Raw genomic sequence first — 19714 nt, 5'->3', positions numbered from 1 at the left:
CTTATTCATTTTTTTTTATCCACAGGTCGGTCAATTTCGGCCCAGTGGCCTTAGGCTGGTACGTGAACAACGCCATGACACAGAGCTACGGACAGAACTGGCCTGAAGCCAAGTGCAAGGCGTGGAGCGAGAAGGACAGACTGACCTCCGGATGGCTTGACCACCTGCTTTCCTGCCCCTGCACGCTGTCGCAGGCTTTGGCCGACTGGGGGCGTTGGCAACCGGATATGGGCTGCAACATGTTCACCGGAAGTGAATGCTACTACCACGTTGACGCGCTGCATTGTGTGCGCTCTGTGCATCCTTCGTGAGTTTGCGTAAAATCTGTTTTTGTTTGTTTGGTTGGTTTGTTTTGGGGTTGTTGTTGTTGTTGTTGTTGTTGTTACTGCTGCGCTGCGAATTATAAGGAACAACCTATGGAGATTAATGATTGTATTTCTGATTTGTTTTAAACTAAAGCGTTAAATGCTACTGTAGTCTACGTTAATTCATAAATAATCGTTGAGAAAAACACAAGAAGACATAATTATAACAGGTCAGTGCCGTTAACAAAGACAACAGCCTAAAAGGCTTGCCCCTTTTTCTCTGTCTTCCTGTCAGTTTCCCCGGCAAAAAGAAAGGCCGATGTTAGGCTCAAGGGAGGTAATTTGCAGCACTCACCTTGCATATTTTATTCTGTCATAACAAAACTTCAGCTGAGCTGTAATTGAATTTGTCTACAACCTTATGCTCTCAATTCTTCTTCTTCTTCTTCTTCTTCTTCTTCTTCTTCTTCTTCTTCTTCTTCTTCTTCGCATTTGACTGTTATTAGGCTTGTCCTTTATTGTGCGAAGTCGACTACGCGATGTATACTTCGCGAAGCTTGCTACACGAAGCCACAGCACTGCTTTTTTGGTAAAAAAGACTTCGCGTAGATTTCGCGAAGTCGACTTCGGACTTAATTAAAAACAGACTTTAGGGTTACTTTACGATGAGAGTTTTGCGTGCCACACCACTTCTTACCCTAATGAAACACATTTTCTGTCTGACCTTGTTACACTGATTTAGTCAAGTTTTGACTAAATGTTTTAACATAGAGGGGGAATCGAGACGAGGGTCGTGGTGTATGTGTGTGTGTGTGTGTGTGTGTGTGTGTGTGTCTGTCTGTCTGTCTGTCTGTCTGTCTGTCTGTCTGTCTGTCTGTCTGTCTGTCTGTGCGTGTGTGTGTGTAGAGCGATTCAGACTAAACTACTGGACCGATCTTTATGAAATTTGAAATGAGAGTTCCCGGGAATGATATCCCCGGAAATATTTTCCATGTTTTCGATAAATACCTTTGATGACGTCATATCCGGCTTTTTGTAAAAGTTGAGGCGGCACTGTCACGCCCTCATTTTTCAATCAAATTGATTGAAATTATGGCAAAGCACTCTTCGACAAAGGCCGGACTTTAGTATTGCATTTCAGCTTGGTGGCTTAAAAAATATTGAATGAGTTTGATCATTAAAAATCGGAAACTTGTAATTAAAATTATTTTTTTCATTAAACGATCCAAAAATAATTTTATCTTATTCTTCGTCATTTTCTGATTCCAAAAACATATACATATGTTATATTTGGATTACAAACAAGCTCTGAACATTAAAAATATGAAAATTATGATTAAAATTAATGTTCCAAAATCGATTTAAAAACAATTTCATCTTATTCCTTGTCGGTCCCTGATTCCAAAACATATAGATATGATATGTTTGGATTAAAAACAAACTCTGTAAGCTAAAAAGAATAGACATACAGAAAAGCGTGTTATCCTGCTCAGCGCGACCACTACCGCACTATTCTGCATGGCTTGTCGATTTCACTGCCTTTGCCACGAGCGGTGGACTGACGAAACTACGAGTATGTGGTCTTTGTTTAAAAAAGCAGGGCGTTCAGTTTCATTCTGTAAGTTCGACAGCTTGACTAAATGTTGTTATTTCGCCTTACGCCACTTGTTCTTCTTCAGACAAGACGGGTCCGGAAACCAGTGTTGCTACGAGCGCGATGGCAACCTTCGCTACGCCGCAGACACTTATCAGGGTTCCACTCCAGATCGGTCACATGACTGGGGCTCTGCGCCCTACGGTGCCCCCAACCACGTGCCCTCCCTCTCTCACTGGGTGCATGACGTCATCACGTTCTACTACTGCTGTCTGTGGGTGGAGTACGGGCAGTGCAGCTATTACATGGACCGCCGGCCCACCAAGGACTGTAAGGCCTACGTGCCTCCTCATTCTGGTGAGTAGGTGTGGCCAAATATTAAGGTCAGAGCAGGTGAAGCGCGAGTAAAAAACATGGAAAATTATCTGTTTTGTTCAATGTTTCGCAAGTAAGAGCTTTGACGCATCACATACCACTGAGGGTTAATGGCCTGTAAACATAACCATAGACTAACTGACCTGCCTGACATTTCAAATGTCACAATGGGTTTCAAACAATCATACACAAATCATTTTCTTTTCATCTTGTGGTATACACACTCTTTGCCCAAGACCAATTTATTGTCTGTCGTATCATTCCTCCAACGAAACTTCATATGCAGAATTTCACTGTCTTTTCAGCCACGGTTTACGGGGATCCTCACATCACGACCTTTGATGGCAAGCAATACTACTTTGGAGGATCTGGAGATTTCTGGATTCTGAAGTCTGACGCTCTCAACATCCAGGGGCGATTTGAAGAGCGTGAAAATGACTGTAAGTTAGATTTGGAGGGACGTGTATTTAAAAACAAAATTCTCCAAATAGCTGTCAATACTTAAAGGCACAGTAAGCCTCCCGTAAACCATCACAGAGCTCCCCGAGCGTCTAAATACAGTACAAGCATACTTCCATTTGAACGCTCACCGAACGGGAACATCCTGGCTGCTTTCTGTCGAGCGTGAGACATTTTCAAAGAATTTATTTTCGAAGACTTGTTCCGTTAACAACAACGGCGCCTCGTTTTTGCGCTAGACCTAACTTTTAAAATCTAAATAATAAATTGACAGCTTGTTACACAAACATTCTTTAATCATAAAAGAATTCGTTTTTCATCAAGACAAGATCAGAACAATTCGAAGTTGTGAAAGTTTAAAAAAAGAAAAGCCCGGAAGCAGGGTCACGCAAGGGTCGTAGCAGACGACGACCGGTTTATCAGTGCAAATCGCCGTTCCTCTCAACAGTCAAAAGCCATCGCTAGAGTTCTTGTGAACCACAGCCGTTGTTTCGTGCATAAAAAAACGTGCTATTGTAGATAAGCTCACGTCGAGTCGCATTCAAATGACTAACTATGACGACTGCATTGTGAAAAGGGAAAACTGGATCACACGGGTTCACGATGGCTCAGGGGTAAGATAAACCACGCAAAAATAAATTCTTTGAAAATTGTTCGCTCTTTACGGAGGGCACCTAGGATGTTCTCAATTGGTGAGTGTTTAAATGAAATGGTGTTTGTACTGTGTGTAAAAGCCTGACCGTATCTGTGATGGTTTACGGGAGGCTTACTCTGCCTTTAATCGCTTCACAAACTCACTTGGCAGTGATATCATCTGCTGATGTTTCTTTTCTAAATTGTAAAACAAACGATCTATTGCGTAGCAGAGTTATCACATAATATTACTTGTTTTTTAAACATTTACGTATAAACACATTCAAGAACGCCGGGGTAACAACGTACTTGTTTTGGAATTCCAGTTAATATTTAGGCAACATGTTGGCATCACACAACAAATATTAAAAACAATAATAGCTATGAGACTATCGAAGTATGAAGAATTGTCTACCTGAATTACTTTTCTTTAACATCTGAATACATAGCATAGTGAATCACACCTTTAAAACAGTTGTATTTATCAAAACGCTCTTGAACTATGATTGCGTCATCGGGGCATTTGATATAATCAAAAGGACACCAACATGATTGTGTTGCTTGAATGCTAAAAAATATAGTCCACTTTTCTGTTGCTATACTGTCGTTCAGTTCAGACCTCTTTTTGTTTGTGTCCAAATATTAGTTTTGCAAATACAAACGAACCAACTGGCTCCCACCAACCTGACGTCTGTGGTGCTGTGGAAGGGTAACAGCGAGATAGTAATGGTGAGAAGAGCTCCCCCTGGTGGCTCCTCCAACCGGAAGCTGGACATCATGGTGGGAGAACGGCGTCACTTCTTTGAGACGAAGAGCCTGTACTGGCAGGACTTTCACGGTAAGTCGTGTGTGTGTGTGTGTGTGTGTGTGTGTGTGTGTGTGTGTGTGTGTTTGTGTGTGTGTGTGCAAGATTATTCGTTTGTCCTTTTAAGTTGTGAAGTGGTGAGGGGGATGAACCTCAAGACTGCGCCCTGAAAGCCTAGGTTTGTTTTGGGTTAAATGAACTCATCAGATAATATCACTCTCAATGTTTTGATGAATACACGTGTATGCACTATTTTCTAACTGTTTGTACCATTGTATCAATGTCGGCCATGGATATAGAAAACATTTTTCTCGACACATTTGTAATGTTTTTTTGTGATGATGACAGGAGTGTCAATTGTAAACAACGGACCCACTTCAATCTCAACGGAAGACCAGAACCACAGTAACTTCACAATTCTCTTCGCTGGAGGCGCGGGAGTGCAAGTGGCAGAACGGCAAGGGCTGCTCCATCTTCTTGTCATCCTCTCCCCGAATAGTGGGCAGGTATGAACGTTTTGTGTTACTGAACTGAATTTGTTATCTTTATTTTGTTTTGTTTTACTATTGTCACATTAAACTGTGTTCATTAGTAGGATATGAATATATGGATCTTGTGTTCCAAGATGTTATTTTTCTACTTGTCTGCTTTAGTGTCTTACCTTTTGCAATGTATGACATGCGACTTAGGTTGGTAGGTTTTTGTTTGTGAATGCCTGTGTGAATTTGATTACAACACTCTTGTAGTTCAGGTTTTGAATATCCTCATGACGTTATATAATTGTGAACTGTCACGAGTTTTTGTTATAAGGTCTCCTTCAGTGTATGTTAACGGACATTTTAACGAGCAAATTAATGAAAAATCGAGACTTGTTGATTTTTTTTCTTGCCTAAGGATATGTGTTCAAAGTCTACTTTTTGTTGTGTTTGTTTTAGTCAGTGTTTGTACACAGTTCTGGTCATTTCGTTTCGATTTAGGAAAGAGCTCAAGTAATCATTATGTATGTATATTTCAGACTCAAGGTTTGCTTGGTACTCTTGATGGAGAGGTCAGCAATGATTTCAAAACTCCGACGGGTGGCATCATTCCCATTGACTCGAGCGAAGATAAAGTCTATCTCGACTTTTCCCTCAAATGTAAGCTTTCTTCATACACGCATCTGGGAATGTAATTAGATTTTTAATCAACTTAATTGTTTGTCAGAACACTGCTCTCCCAAGACACGTTCGTGTTTATTGTACTGTCTTGGGATTCTAAAATATCATATAAGTTCAGCAATTACTTCTTGTATAAAGTTATCATGACAAACTAGTATGGTTCTTTTGATTTCAAAGGCAACGCCAGATGTAAGGAATAACATGTACTGTTAAAAACGAATAAACTCAAGAGATCAGGTTTTCACTTCTGTCTTCAGGTTATGAGTTTAGAACAAACTTAAGTCCCATTTTTCATGCGAGCTAATTAAAGTTCTTAAATTGTGCATGGGCTTTTTGTCCTAGCTGAGTCTAAAATTCAGCTATGGCAACCAAAAAGGCAGTGCAAGAGTTGTGTTTTTTTTATTGTTTTTTTTTTAAAGATTGTTACTTCTTGTATTTCCTTTCTTGATTTTCTTCTTCTTCGTCTTCTTGATCATTAAATTACTTTTCTGGAAAGCTGGACTCACTTTCAAAGCTAATAAACGGATTGCATCAGTTAATTTCTCGACTTAACCATTTGTTTGTCTCTTTCTCTCAATTTAAGGGGGAATAAGCAATCAAAACGAATCCAAATTCCATTGGCCCAAGAACCCTGAAGACAGTAGAACCCCAATGTTTGGCGACGCCATGAACTTTGCTTACGCAAGCAATATTGTGAAACCCAATGAAGTAACTGTCCGAGGTGCCTGTGGACCGAGCCTGTCATGCAGAAGGGATTACTACGTCACCAATGACGTCAGCATTGCTCGTGCAACCTTGAAAACCGAAGCACATTTTGACAGTCTGAAGAGCTCACAAAAGAAAGGTGAGATATAAAACACAAGAACAGCAAGAAACAGCAAGGTGTATACTCTTTTCAAGTTTGCATAGTTAGTTGTTTAGTTCAAGGAACACTCCAAGGAACTTATTTATCAGTTCTTTTGAGCGAAATGAAGTCGATGTCTTTTCCTACTAACAACAATGATGTTTCTGTTGTCGTTTTCTTTCATGTGTTGTAGTCATTATTTGTTTTGCAACACCAAAGTTTTCTGTAACTAAAAGTCTCCTTGTTATCATTTTGGTGTGTTTTTGTGTGCTTTATTTTGTACGTTAACAACTTACCATAGAGATCTGAACAGAACCCTACCCCATTCATGTTGGTGTTATTTTGTGTTTTTGTTTCGTTTTGCAATTAAAATAAAGATTGCTGGTTGAGGTTGAACTCTAGCGGGTGCTTATCATACCTCGCTCTCTGGGAAACTTCAAAGACAACACAACTTTATTATAAGTTCTTGATTTGTTCCATAAGTGTGTGTTTGTCTGTCTGGTTACTTCAGAGACCTTTGGGTCGACGTACTAGTAAATGTAACGTTTTGTTTTGTCAATAATAAACATTCCGAATTACCTACCTTTCTTGTTTTTTACATTTAGTCAAGTTTTGACTAAATGTTTTAACATAGAGGTGGAATCGAGACGAGGGTCGTGGTGTGTGTGTGTGTGTGTGTGTGTGTGTGTGTGTGTGTGTGTGTGTGTGTGTGTGTCTGTCTGTCTGTCTGTCTGTCTGTCTGTCTGTCTGTCTGTGCGTGTGTGTGTTTGAGCGATTCAGACCAAACTACTGGACCGATCTTTATGAAATTTGACATGAGAGTTCCTGGGAATGATATCCCCGGACGTTTTTTTTCTTTTTTCGATAAATACTTTTGATGACGTCATATCCGGCTTTTTGTAAAGGTTTGAGGCGGCACTGTCACACCCTCATTTTTCAATCAAATTGATTGAAATTTTTGTAAAGCAATCTTCGACAAAGGCCGGACTTCGGTATTGCATTTCAGCTTGGTGGCTTAAACATTAATTACTGACTTTGGTCATTAAAAATCTGAAAATGGTAATAATTTTTTTTTATATAAAACGATCCAAATTTACGTTCATCTTATTCTACATCATTTCCTGATTCCAAAAACATATAAATATGTTATATGTGGATTAAAAACAAGCTCTGAAAATTAAAAATGTAAAAATTATGATCAAAATTAAATTTCCGAAATCGATTTAAAAACAATTTCATTTTATTCCTTGTCGGTTCCTGATTCCAAAAACATATAGATATGATATGTTTGGATTAAAAACACGCTCACAAAGTTAAAACGAAGAGAGGTACAGAAAAACGTGCTATGCAGCACAGCGAAACCACTACCGCGCTGAACAGGCTCGTCAGTTTCACTCCGTTATGCACAAGCGGCGGACTACGGTCATTGTGAAAAAATGCAGTGCGTTCAGTTTCATTCTGTGAGTTCCACAGCTTGACTAAATGTAGTAATTTCGCCTTACGCGACTTGTTTATTTTTTTATTTGCACAACTTTGTTACTGAAACTTTTGTTTTCAAATGCAGTTGCAACGTGCGGGCTACTCGACATTCCTATGTCGACCAAATCGTCTACGGTGTACACACTGGGCAGTGTGGTCACTGTCACGGGCTGCAGACCGGACAATACTCCGGTTCAATCCTCCGGTGCCACGAAATACACGTGCACTAACCACTCCTCCGCCTCCCCTCAGTGGTCCCCTTCACCGGACACGAGCCTCTGTCCTCACGGTGAAGGTAATCAAGAAGTTAGGGGCAGTGTGCGTGAAAAAGTGGCCACCTGGGTGGGACGCAAGCGCTGGATATAGGATTTGTTGAAATCTCAACAAGAACTAAAATGTCAATGAAAATCAATGTGTCCCAGCGATTGGTTGGCTACAAGTTGGGCATTGTATTTGTGCAGGTGTTTTTTGGTTGTTGTTGATTGTGGTTGATGGCAATAGCATGACTAGCTGAACTAATGAACTGGTCAGTGTATGTGTGTGTGTGTGTGTGTGTGTGTGTGTATGTGTGTGTGTGTGTGAGTGTGTGGTTGTGTCTGTGTGTGTGTGTGTATGTGTGTGTGTGTGTGTGTGTTACGTGAAGAACCTTTTGCATTTGAAATGCTCTTGTTACTTTAAATGGGTCAGCCCCACCCACCTTTCTCTGTCTCTCTCTGTCTCTCTGTCTCTCTCTGTATCTGCCTCTCTCTCTCTCTCTCTATCTCTCTATCTCTCTCTCTCTCTCTCTCTCTCTCTCTCTCTCTCTCTTTTGCTCTCATCCTTTAACCACTTGAAATCGTTAAACGTTTTTTTCTGAATTTGCTAATATTATTGTCAAAGATATATTGTGCATTTTTATAATTTGAACATATTTATTCTTGTCCTATTGCTTTATTTTCCATTTTGACGTGCTTGACCGCGATCGTCATCATCATCATCATTATCATCATCATTCTCAACTTCATCATCACCATCATCATCATCATCATCATCATCATCATCATCATCATCATTTTTTGTTATCGTGTCGACTTTATGCGTCTCAATGACAGGAATTTAAGAAAAGGGCTAACTTTAAATCTGTATCCTTTTAAAATAAATGTCTCTCTCTCTCTCTCTCTCTCTCTCTCTCTCTCTCTCTCTCTCTCTCTCTCTCTCTCTCTCTCTCTCTCTCTCTCCTCTCTCTCTCCTCTCTCTCTCTCTCTCTCTCTCTCTCTCTCTCTCTCTCTCTCTCTCTCTCTCTCTCTCTCTCTCTCTCTGTGTCGTTTGTGTTTATTTGCTTGTTTGCTTACTTGTCGATTGTTTGTTGTGTCGTTCGTTTATTTTGTTTATTTGTCATGTTGCTTTACTTGTTTATCATTTATTAGACATTTGTATTAGAAGTAAGGACCGGTTGTAAGAAAAGGCGTCGCCTTAAACCTCTATCCTTAAAAATTAAAGTTCCATCATCATCAAAGTTCCATCTCTCTCTATTTCTGTCCCCCACCACTCACTATCTCCCTCTGTTATGATATGTCTGATTGTCTCCTTCTTTTTGACAGTGTGTATTAAAATAGATCTAGCCAGCGATAAAGATCATAGTAACTAGACACTGCGTCAGTCTTTTTCTTAATTTTAAAACCAGAATGTTTTAAATATTCTCTTCTTAAGCTGATTGAAGGAGATCAGTTCCACTCAAATCGATATGCTTTCGTTGTCTGCAGAAAGTTCTCCACAAAAAGCGAATGATGTTGGAATGATCGTCGGAATTGTCATCGGCGTTGTCATCGTCGGTGCTATTGTCATCGTCGTTATCGTCCTCTTCGTTCGTCGCCGTGGCAAATCGGGTGGCAAAGAGTGAGTTAGATTCAAGAGAGAGAGAGAGACGGGGGGGGGGGGGGGGGGGGGCGGGGGGCGGAGAGGAAGAAGAGAGAATGAGGGAGGAGGGAGAGTGCGAAATTAGAAGAGAGAGTGAGAGAGAGAGAGAGAGAGAGAGAGAGAGAGAGAGAGAGAGAGAGAGAGAGAGAGAGAGAGAGAGAGAGAGAGAGAGAGAGAGAGAGAGACTGAACTTTATTTTACAAGAATAAAGATAAAGGCTGGGCCTTTTCTTACAATCTGTCCTTGGGACGCATAAACACACAATAAAGCAAACTTAAAAATTGGAGAAAGAGAGAGATACAGACCAACAGATACAGAGAGAGACAGGTATGGGATGAATACACTTTTGGGGAAACAAGTTAGAGTCTTATACCGAGAGGTTCGATCTCGGAGCTGCTTGCATTTTTCATATGCCAACTGTGAACAAAAGAATACATACTCAAACTACTCAGCTCGAGTGTTGATAGCGTGTCGTGTGGTTGCATGTATAAGACTACGCTGTATTATCGTCAGTCGGTGAAAATCATGTGCATTTCGGCTGTATACAAGTTGACATGATTTATTTCTGATACTGAATATTCAGAGTAACTGACATCAAAGACGCATAAGAGACAGGTATGCAGGGCCGGACCAAATGAGTTGTAAGGGGGGGTTCCTCCTTATTTTGGGGGGCAAATCAGCGAAGTGGCGAAGCCACAAGCGCGCGCCTGCAAAGCAGGCGCGCGAACTAGGGGGTCCGGGGGCATGCTCCCCCTGAAAATTTTTGAAAAACGGTTAAAATCTGTGCAATCTGGTGCATTCTGGGCCTTGTTTTGAGGGTTAAGAGCAGCATTGTTTTGGTGCTAAAACTAGTAAAAAAAAACACACACTCAAAGCAAGGTACATGCTTTTTCCAGGGGTGCGGTTCCGGAACCCCTGGAACCCCCCCCTGGGTCCGGCCCTGGGTATGGAACAATTCCACGAGTCAAACCTTCTGTGTAGTAGCTAGTCATCAGGTGGTAGTTCTTCTTCTTCTTCAGCCTTCGTGGGCTTAAACTCCCACGTACACTCGTGTTTTTGCACGAGTGGAATTTTACATGTATGACCGTTTTTACCCCGCCATTTAGGCAGCCATACGCCGCTTTCGGAGGTGGTAGTTCAAGTTCACACGCTTTTCTGCAGAGCTATTTTTCTTTTTCATTAATCGGGACACCAAACAGGATAAAACTAAGAATGTGATGACTTTGTTATCACTTATTTCTGCTATTTAGTGACTTAAAACATTTAGGATAAAACTGAACATGTGAGATTTCTGTTTTGTTTTGATTTTGTTTTTGACGCTGACCCTTTTCATTATTTACTTATTTTGTAATTAAAATGTAGTAAGTGTCTGAACAACAATCTATTTAGTCACTAGTTTTATTCTGACAAAGAGTTTCAATTGCTTCTAATTTCATGAAGAATTCTGTCAGGGAGCTGAAACTCATTTTGATGAGGCTTGCGTTTGTAGGGAAATACACACACAAACAATCTTCTAAATTGAGTTTGTACAACTCTCCCAACACAAACAATGTACAGCTGACTGAATTCGGCACGTTCGTGAAATGAAAGGATTGACTGAACGAACTGCCTATGAAATAAAGTAGAACTTAAGTTTTGTTTTGTATATTTATCTATTTTTTCAATTTGTATTTTACTGCATCATGAGTAAAAGGTAAATATACCACCAGTGCATGTTAGTTGTTTTGTAGAAAAACAAACTCATTTTCCGAAAAACAACAACAACAGAGCAAAATCACCAATAACCAAAAAAAAGCATGTGCTTAGTGTGAATGTATACCCGTAATCTTGCCCTAGGACTCTCTCAAGGAAGCTCATGAACATTACCCGCTATTACGAGCTAGTCGTGTGACAGAGAGTTTTCTTGCACACGAGACTGTAGATGTTTCACGACGGCTTTAGCCGGAGTGAAACAGCAGCAGTCGAGTGTGCAAGAAAACTCTCTGTCACACGACTAGCTCGTAATGGCGATTATGTCTCACAGCTTCAACAGAGGAGAGAACTATGGCAATCCGAATGGTGCAAAAGTCCCTTTTAGCTCTTGATGTCTAAATAACACATTATTTAGCTAAATAACGCGTTATTTAGCTAAACAATGCTTTATTTAGCTATATCATGCATTATTTAGCTAAATAATGCATTGTTTAAATTAAACAATGCATTATTTACAGATACAGAAAAAAGAGAGCCCAGAGCACTAAATAATGCATTGTTTAGCATAAATAAGAGATTGTGTTTGTAAATAACTCATTATTTATAAATAATTACGCGTTTTCTCTAAACAATATATTATATGTAAATAAAGTGTTATTTAAATAAATAAAATATTATTTAGATAAATAAAATATTATTTATCTAAATAAAATATTATTTAGATAAATAAAATATTATATGTAAATAAAATATTATTTATCTAAATAAAATATTATTTATCTAAATAAAATATTATTTAGATAAATAATTTATTATTTAGATAAATAATTTATTATTTAGATAAATAATTTATTATTTAGATAAATAATTTATTATTTACTGTTTTTGCCTTGAAATAGTATTATTACACTAAATAATGCTTTATATAGCTATATAATAGGTTTCCGCTATATAATTCATGATTTGGTAAATAATACATTATATACCGTAAATAAAATATTATATACCGTAAACAATTCATTGTTTAGCGCATCGCGAAGCCGTTTTTTCTCTTGTTGTTTTTTTCCACGTGTTTCCGTGGATCCACGAGAGCTCTGTTGATTCTCAAACTGACCAATCAGACAACTAGCATCTGTACACTAATTAAAGTCCCATTGTTGAGTGTGACGAAAACTCGTGGTGACGATTTTAAAACATGTTGGGTCACGCATGGTCCAATCTTACATGGTCCAACCTTACATGGTCCAACCTTACATGGTCCAACCTTACATGGTCCAATCTTACATGGTCCAACCTTACATGGTCCAACCTTACATGGTCCAATCTTACATGGTCCAATCTTGCATGGTCCAATCTTGCATGGTCCAACCTTACATGGTCCAATCTTACATGGTCCAACCTTACATGGTCCAACCTTACATGGTCCAATCTTACATGGTCCAATCTTACATGGTCCAACCTTACATGGTTCAACCTTACATGGTCCAATCTTACATGGTCCAATCTTGCATGGTCCAATCTTACATGGTCCAACCTTGCATGGTCCAACCTTGCATGGTCCAACCTTACATGGTCCAACCTTACATGGTCCAACCTTACATGGTCCAATCTTACATGGTCCAACCTTACATGGTCCAATCTTACATGGTCCAATCTTACATGGTCCAATCTTGCATGGTCCAATCTTGCATGGTCCAACCTTGCATGGTCCAATCTTACATGGTCCAACCTTACATGGTCCAACCTTACATGGTCCAATCTTGCATGGTCCAATCTTACATGGTCCAATCTTGCATGGTCCAATCTTACATGGTCCAACCTTGCATGGTCCAACCTTGCATGGTCCAATCTTACATGGTCCAATCTTACATGGTCCAACCTTACATGGTCCAACCTTACATGGTCCAATCTTACATGGTCCAACCTTACATGGTCCAACCTTGCATGGTCCAATCTTACATGGTCCAACCTTACATGGTCCAACCTTACATGGTCCAACCTTACATGGTCCAATCTTACATGGTCCAACCTTACATGGTCCAACCTTACATGGTCCAATCTTACATGGTCCAATCTTGCATGGTCCAATCTTACATGGTCCAACCTTACATGGTCCAACCTTACATGGTCCAACCTTACATGGTCCAACCTTACATGGTCCAATCTTACATGGTCCAACCTTACATGGTCCAACCTTACATGGTCCAATCTTACATGGTCCAATCTTACATGGTCCAACCTTACATGGTTCAACCTTACATGGTCCAATCTTACATGGTCCAATCTTGCATGGTCCAACCTTGCATGGTCCAACCTTGCATGGTCCAATCTTACATGGTCCAACCTTACATGGTCCAACCTTACATGGTCCAACCTTACATGGTCCAACCTTACATGGTCCAACCTTACATGGTCCAATCTTACATGGTCCAATCTTGCATGGTCCAATCTTGCATGGTCCAACCTTGCATGGTCCAATCTTACATGGTCCAACCTTACATGGTCCAACCTTACATGGTCCAACCTTACATGGTCCAATCTTACATGGTCCAACCTTACATGGTCCAACCTTGCATGGTCCAATCTTACATGGTCCAATAATATATATGGACCATGTAAGATTGGACCATGTAAGGTTGAACCATGTAAGGTTGGACCATGTAAGATTGGACCATGTAAGATTGGACCATGTAAGGTTGGACCATGTAAGATTGGACCATGCAAGGTTGGACCATGTAAGGTTGGACCATGTAAGATTGGACCATGCAAGGTTAGACCATGCAAGGTTGGACCATGTAAGATTGGACCATGCAAGATTGGACCATGTAAGATTGGACCATGTAAGGTTGAACCATGTAAGGTTGGACCATGTAAGGTTGGACCATGTAAGATTGGACCATGCAAGATTGGACCATGTAAGATTGGACCATGTAAGGTTGAACCATGTAAGGTTGGACCATGTAAGATTGGACCATGCAAGATTGGACCATGTAAGGTTGGACCATGTAAGGTTGGACCATGTAAGGTTGGACCATGTAAGGTTGGACCATGTAAGATTGGACCATGTAAGATTGGACCATGCAAGGTTGGACCATGCAAGGTTGGACCATGCAAGGTTGGACCATGTAAGATTGGACCATGCAAGATTGGACCATGTAAGATTGGACCATGTAAGGTTGAACCATGTAAGGTTGGACCATGTAAGATTGGACCATGTAAGATTGGACCATGTAAGGTTGGACCATGTAAGGTTGGACCATGTAAGATTGGACCATGTAAGATTGGACCATGCGTGACCCAACATGTTTTAAAATCGTCACCACGAGTTTTCGTCACACTCAACAATGGGACTTTAATTAGTGTACAGATGCTAGTTGTCTGATTGGTCAGTTTGAGAATCAACAGAGCTCTCGTGGATCCACGGAAACACGTGGAAAAAAACAACAAGAGAAAAAACGGCTTCGCGATGCGCTAAACAATGAATTGTTTACGGTATATAATATTTTATTTACGGTATATAATGTATTATTTACCAAATCATGAATTATATAGCGGAAACCTATTATATAGCTATATAAAGCATTATTTAGTGTAATAATACTATTTCAAGGCAAAAACAGTAAATAATAAATTATTTATCTAAATAATAAATTATTTATCTAAATAATAAATTATTTATCTAAATAATATTTTATTTAGATAAATAATATTTTATTTAGATAAATAATATTTTATTTATCTAAATAATATTTTATTTATTTAAATAACACTTTATTTACATATAATATATTGTTTAGAGAAAACGCGTAATTATTTATAAATAATGAGTTATTTACAAACACAATCTCTTATTTATGCTAAACAATGCATTATTTAGTGCTCTGGGCTCTCTTTTTTCTGTATCTGTAAATAATGCATTGTTTAATTTAAACAATGCATTATTTAGCTAAATAATGCATGATATAGCTAAATAAAGCATTGTTTAGCTAAATAACGCGTTATTTAGCTAAATAATGTGTTATTTAGACATCAAGAGCTAAAAGGGACTTTTGCACCATTCGGATTGCCATAGAGAACAAACACGTTTTGCGTACTCACGCTTGATAAACCTAAACACAGGAGCAGCCATTGTGGAGAGATCTACTTTTTGACGAAAGTGACCGAACAACTATAAATGACGTCTCGGTATATGTGAATGACGTCACAGTCATCGTCACAGTCTGTATCTTTTGAAGCATCGCAATCTTCATGACGTCTTTCTGTGTCTGCATCCGCGAAATGTTTGTTCTTTCCGGGATCTTTGTCATCTATGTTCAGAACTCTGTCCTTATAGTGTCAGACTAGCAGGCCTCCTGAGCGAGCCACTTTCCAAGGGCAGCTAAATTCGCGTATGGAAACAGTACTGTCGTCTTGGATGCCGTTTTCAGTATTCTGAGCGTTGAAGAACTTGTAAAGAGAAGAAACGATAACAGCAGGAGAAATAAAAGTCGTGTGTGCATTTTGGGGTTTTTGGAGGGACGATTTCGAGTTTGAATCCGTTCTTGCACATGCTCCAAAGCGTGTAACATACAATCTTGCACACGTTTGCTTTAGTAGTGGCAAAGAAGGAAAGCGTGTGACATACTTATATATTCGTAGTAGATGTGGTTGCAGCATGTAGTTTTTCTTTGTTTACTTTGTCAACCCTCTCTCTCTCTCTCTCTCTCTCTCTCTCTCTCTCTCTCTCTCTCTCTCTCTCTCTCTCTTTCTCTCTTATTCTCTTATAGCATTGTTTCACGGTGTTGGTTCTTGTTTAGGTGCTTATAGTGTCATAGTTTGTGTACAATCGGTGCATGCCCAACAGTAACCTATATACTGTTTACGTTATGCCAGTGTTGATTCGGTGCCAGTTCCTGTGAAACGTAGCAACGTACCTACTGATGTGGTCATTGAACCTGGAACTGATGAAAAATTGCTCAAACGTAAAGGAAGAGACAGGTATGTATTGACTGGAGCGGTTGTTTGCGCTTCCAAATCTCACGCACGTACATTCTATATCAGGAAAGTACCGGTACAAGAATACCGTCAGGATCTTTAAAGACACACACTTTCTTTTTGGTGATAACATCGTTCTGACTTAGTTTGAAGCATTCGTGTTAACCTTTGGAAGTGTAGATTCGAAAATTTAAATCATAAAAAAAGTTTAAACACGTCGAATTTATGGACTCTAAGCCTTTATATGATAACGCCTTAAAGTATACGTAGACATGAGATTTAATTTGTGTAACCACTTTTAAGTCGGGGATTATCATTAAAGGCGTAAACAAGAGATGCGAGTTATCATGTTTTCGCTTATTTTAAGACTGTATTTTAAGACTGTATTTTAAGACTGTATTTTAAGACTGTATTTTAAGACTGTATTTTAAGACTGTATTTTAAGAGACCCAATGAGAAGACGTAAGTTGTGATCGCTATCAGGTGACGTGAGATATGCTTGTTCAACTGACTAAATTTAAGAATTTGACTTTGTAAGAGACGCTATCATAAGATGTGAAGTATGATTGCTTAACTACTTTTACGATTAGGACGCATTTAAGGAACTATCAGGAGTCTCTAGATATGAAGGTTGAACAAAATACTTTTTTTTGTTTTAATGTGCCATCGTAATTGTGAGATGAAAAGGCTTTGGATACCTAAGACTAAAAAAAAAAAATTGTCTGTTTCTGGTAACATGGCTAAAAAAAATAGGGTCGGTAGGTCGGGATTTTTTTTTTTTTTTTTTTTTTTTTTTTTTTTTACGCCCAAATGTAGACCAATAAAACTAACTTTAAAAATCGCGCAAAGAGACTGGATTCACTATACATAGAGACAAGACACTCAACACATTTACAAATCGTCAGCGGACTTTCGTTTTCACACGTTTTTGTTGTTCATTTTCTCACCCTGTCCTTTACCACCAAAAAATAAATAAAAAATTTTGAGTTTGGAAAAAAAAAGTTTAGGGTCGGCGCCGAAATTTAGGGTCGGTCGGGTGACCAGAAACAGACAATTTTTTTTTGTTGGCCTAAGACTAAATTTAAAACTGATTTCCTTTAGGGGCGCTATTGGTAATAATTATGACATATGCAGGATTAACTAATTTTAAGACTGTGATATTTTTAGAGGTGATACATTGTATTAGTAAAACTGAGATTTGATGTTTAGATTATTCTAAGATGTATTTTTTGAGAGGCGTTATCAAGAGACGTGAGATAATTATTTAGTTAATAATCAATAGTTTTGCTAATTATAAGACTGTGATTTTTTCAGAGATGGCGTCACGATGTCGGAGGTGAAGGAACGGTCGAGGTCCCAGGAAGACGTCTGACAGAATACATGACTTGAGATGATCTATCAGATCTTCCCTGGTTCATTACACAAAAACTGACATTATTGAACTTTTCTGTCCTTTGCATATATTCGTAAGCAACTAAGATCACATAGTCTGACTCCATCCCTACCCTTTATTTAATCCGCTAGAACTGTCAATAATATCTTCCCTTTTTCATCACTCAGAAACGGACATTATTGAACTTTTCTGTCCTTTGCCTATATTCGTAAGCAACTAAGATCAAATAGCCTGAATCCATCCCTACCCTTTATTTAATCCGCTAGAACTGTCAATAATATCTTCCCTTTTTCATCACTCAGAAACGGACATTATTGAACTGTTCTGTCCTTTGCCTATACTGGCAAGTGACCAAGATCAAATAGCCTCAATCGATTCCAATAACCCTCACTTAATCCGCTAGAGCTGTCAAAAATATGTGTAGCAGAAAAAAATTCGTTTTATGTACATGTGTTCAATTTAATGGACACTAAAGTTAGTTATTGCTATTGTGTCAAAGCAAATCAAGCGCAAGCACCCCCCCTCCACCCCCACCCCTTGGAGCATGCCACCCCACCCCCTAGTTGCTTCGCCACAACCTCCCACCTGCCCCACTCCCCCAAAACACACACACACACACACACACACACACACACACACACACACACACACACACACTATAGAACTCAATAATTCAGTCTCTGTGTATTTTGTTCTTATCATCCACTCAAACGCGACACTGCCGCATGGTTCCATTGCCATCATTGGTCAAACCGTTCTGAATTGATTTTTTGAATTGTTTTGAATGCTTCGCCATTCTGGTTGAAGTTCATGTAATAGCCTTACACTTATCTGTTATGAATTTGTTACACCTCGCATCGATCATGAGAGCATATCAGTGTATATTTTGAAAATGGTGTGTGTGAATAAATGCATATGTATGTACATGAGTGTATGTGATCGTCGGTAATCTTTTTTTTTTCGTTGAGAAAGCTGTTCAGATTGTATGCTCAGACTTCAAATGCACTAACATCTGTTACTGTATTTACTGGCTTTAGTCAGCAATTTAACTAAGTAACTCCTGATACACGCTAAAATCCTCAATTGTAACTGTTTGTGTAATTGGAGCTAAACATGAATTTTCCAACAAAACCGTCGCTTTCTTTTTGGATTTACTTTTTATTTTTGCTTTTTAATTTGTTTGGGTTGTTGTTGTTATTAATGTTGTTGTTGTTGTTGTTGTTGTTGTTGTTGTTGTTGTTGTTGTTGTTGTTGTTGTTGTTGTTGTTCAAGTAAAAAACAAACAAACAAATAATGCTTTGAGTAAAAGTAACTATATCTCAATGAGTGAATAAACGTGTTCATACTCTTCCATACCGCTGAGCCACATTTGTTTAAAATGAGATGTTGAATGTGTTGTCGATTACTTCTGTTTAATGTTTGATTTGCATTTGTACGGTACATTGTATCCTGAACAATTAGTGGTTGCAAGCAGAAGTGATTATAGTGCTGTGCTTGCATGATCATCATATTGCTTATAATACGATTGTTTGAGAGTTGTTTTGTTAATGTCGCAGATACCTTAGTTATTTTCAATCATGTATTAAATCTTAATAATTGTTTTGACCTGCTACTTAAAATGTAAATGAAGTTAAATGGAAAATAAAGTCGATGACAGATACTTAGAATGGGATATGCGAAAACGTTTAAAAGGTGCGGTCACCCCAAAAGTGTGTGTGTGTGTGTGTGTGTGTGTGTGTGTGTGTGTGTGTGTGTGTGTGTGTGTGTGTGTGTGTGTGTGCACGCAAGAAAGCACGAACGCACGCGCTCAGACACACACATACACCGCCCAGACAAACACACACGCAGACAAACACACATAACCATACACAAACACACACTCGCACACGCATACACGCACGCACGCACACACTGATACACACACAAAAACACACACACACTCGCCCACGCACGCACACACATACACACACGCACCCACACACACACGACCACGTACGCTTGTACGTATGAACGCGCACTTGCATGTACACACGTGTGTGCGTGTGTGTGTGCGTGCGTGTCCGCTGTCATCTCTAAAAATTGCACACACCTATGTCACGAAGCATACA

At 39.1% G+C, this 19714-nt stretch overlaps 1 protein-coding gene across 1 annotated transcript in view; it reads left to right on the top strand.

The window, feature by feature from the left end:
- LOC138969688 (sushi domain-containing protein 2-like) overlaps positions 1 to 19266 on the top strand; it is a 29043-nt gene extending 9777 nt beyond the window's left edge. The window contains exons 8-18 of the mRNA XM_070342546.1: positions 26 to 307; positions 1985 to 2256; positions 2580 to 2714; positions 4013 to 4204; positions 4520 to 4677; positions 5187 to 5307; positions 5912 to 6172; positions 7737 to 7946; positions 9394 to 9526; positions 16112 to 16216; positions 17528 to 19266. Of these exons, the coding sequence (XP_070198647.1) occupies positions 26 to 307; positions 1985 to 2256; positions 2580 to 2714; positions 4013 to 4204; positions 4520 to 4677; positions 5187 to 5307; positions 5912 to 6172; positions 7737 to 7946; positions 9394 to 9526; positions 16112 to 16216; positions 17528 to 17585 (1927 nt within the window). The 3' untranslated portion in view covers positions 17586 to 19266. The remainder of the gene's footprint in view (positions 1 to 25; positions 308 to 1984; positions 2257 to 2579; positions 2715 to 4012; positions 4205 to 4519; positions 4678 to 5186; positions 5308 to 5911; positions 6173 to 7736; positions 7947 to 9393; positions 9527 to 16111; positions 16217 to 17527) is intronic.
- The last annotated feature ends 448 nt before the right edge of the window (positions 19267 to 19714 follow it).

This window comes from Littorina saxatilis, linkage group LG6, assembly GCF_037325665.1.
Source record: "Littorina saxatilis isolate snail1 linkage group LG6, US_GU_Lsax_2.0, whole genome shotgun sequence".
NCBI classification, from domain to species: Eukaryota; Metazoa; Mollusca; class Gastropoda; order Littorinimorpha; family Littorinidae; genus Littorina; species Littorina saxatilis.
The sequence above is the reverse complement of the archived record's forward strand: the minus strand, read 5'-3'. Positions and strand labels throughout refer to the sequence as shown.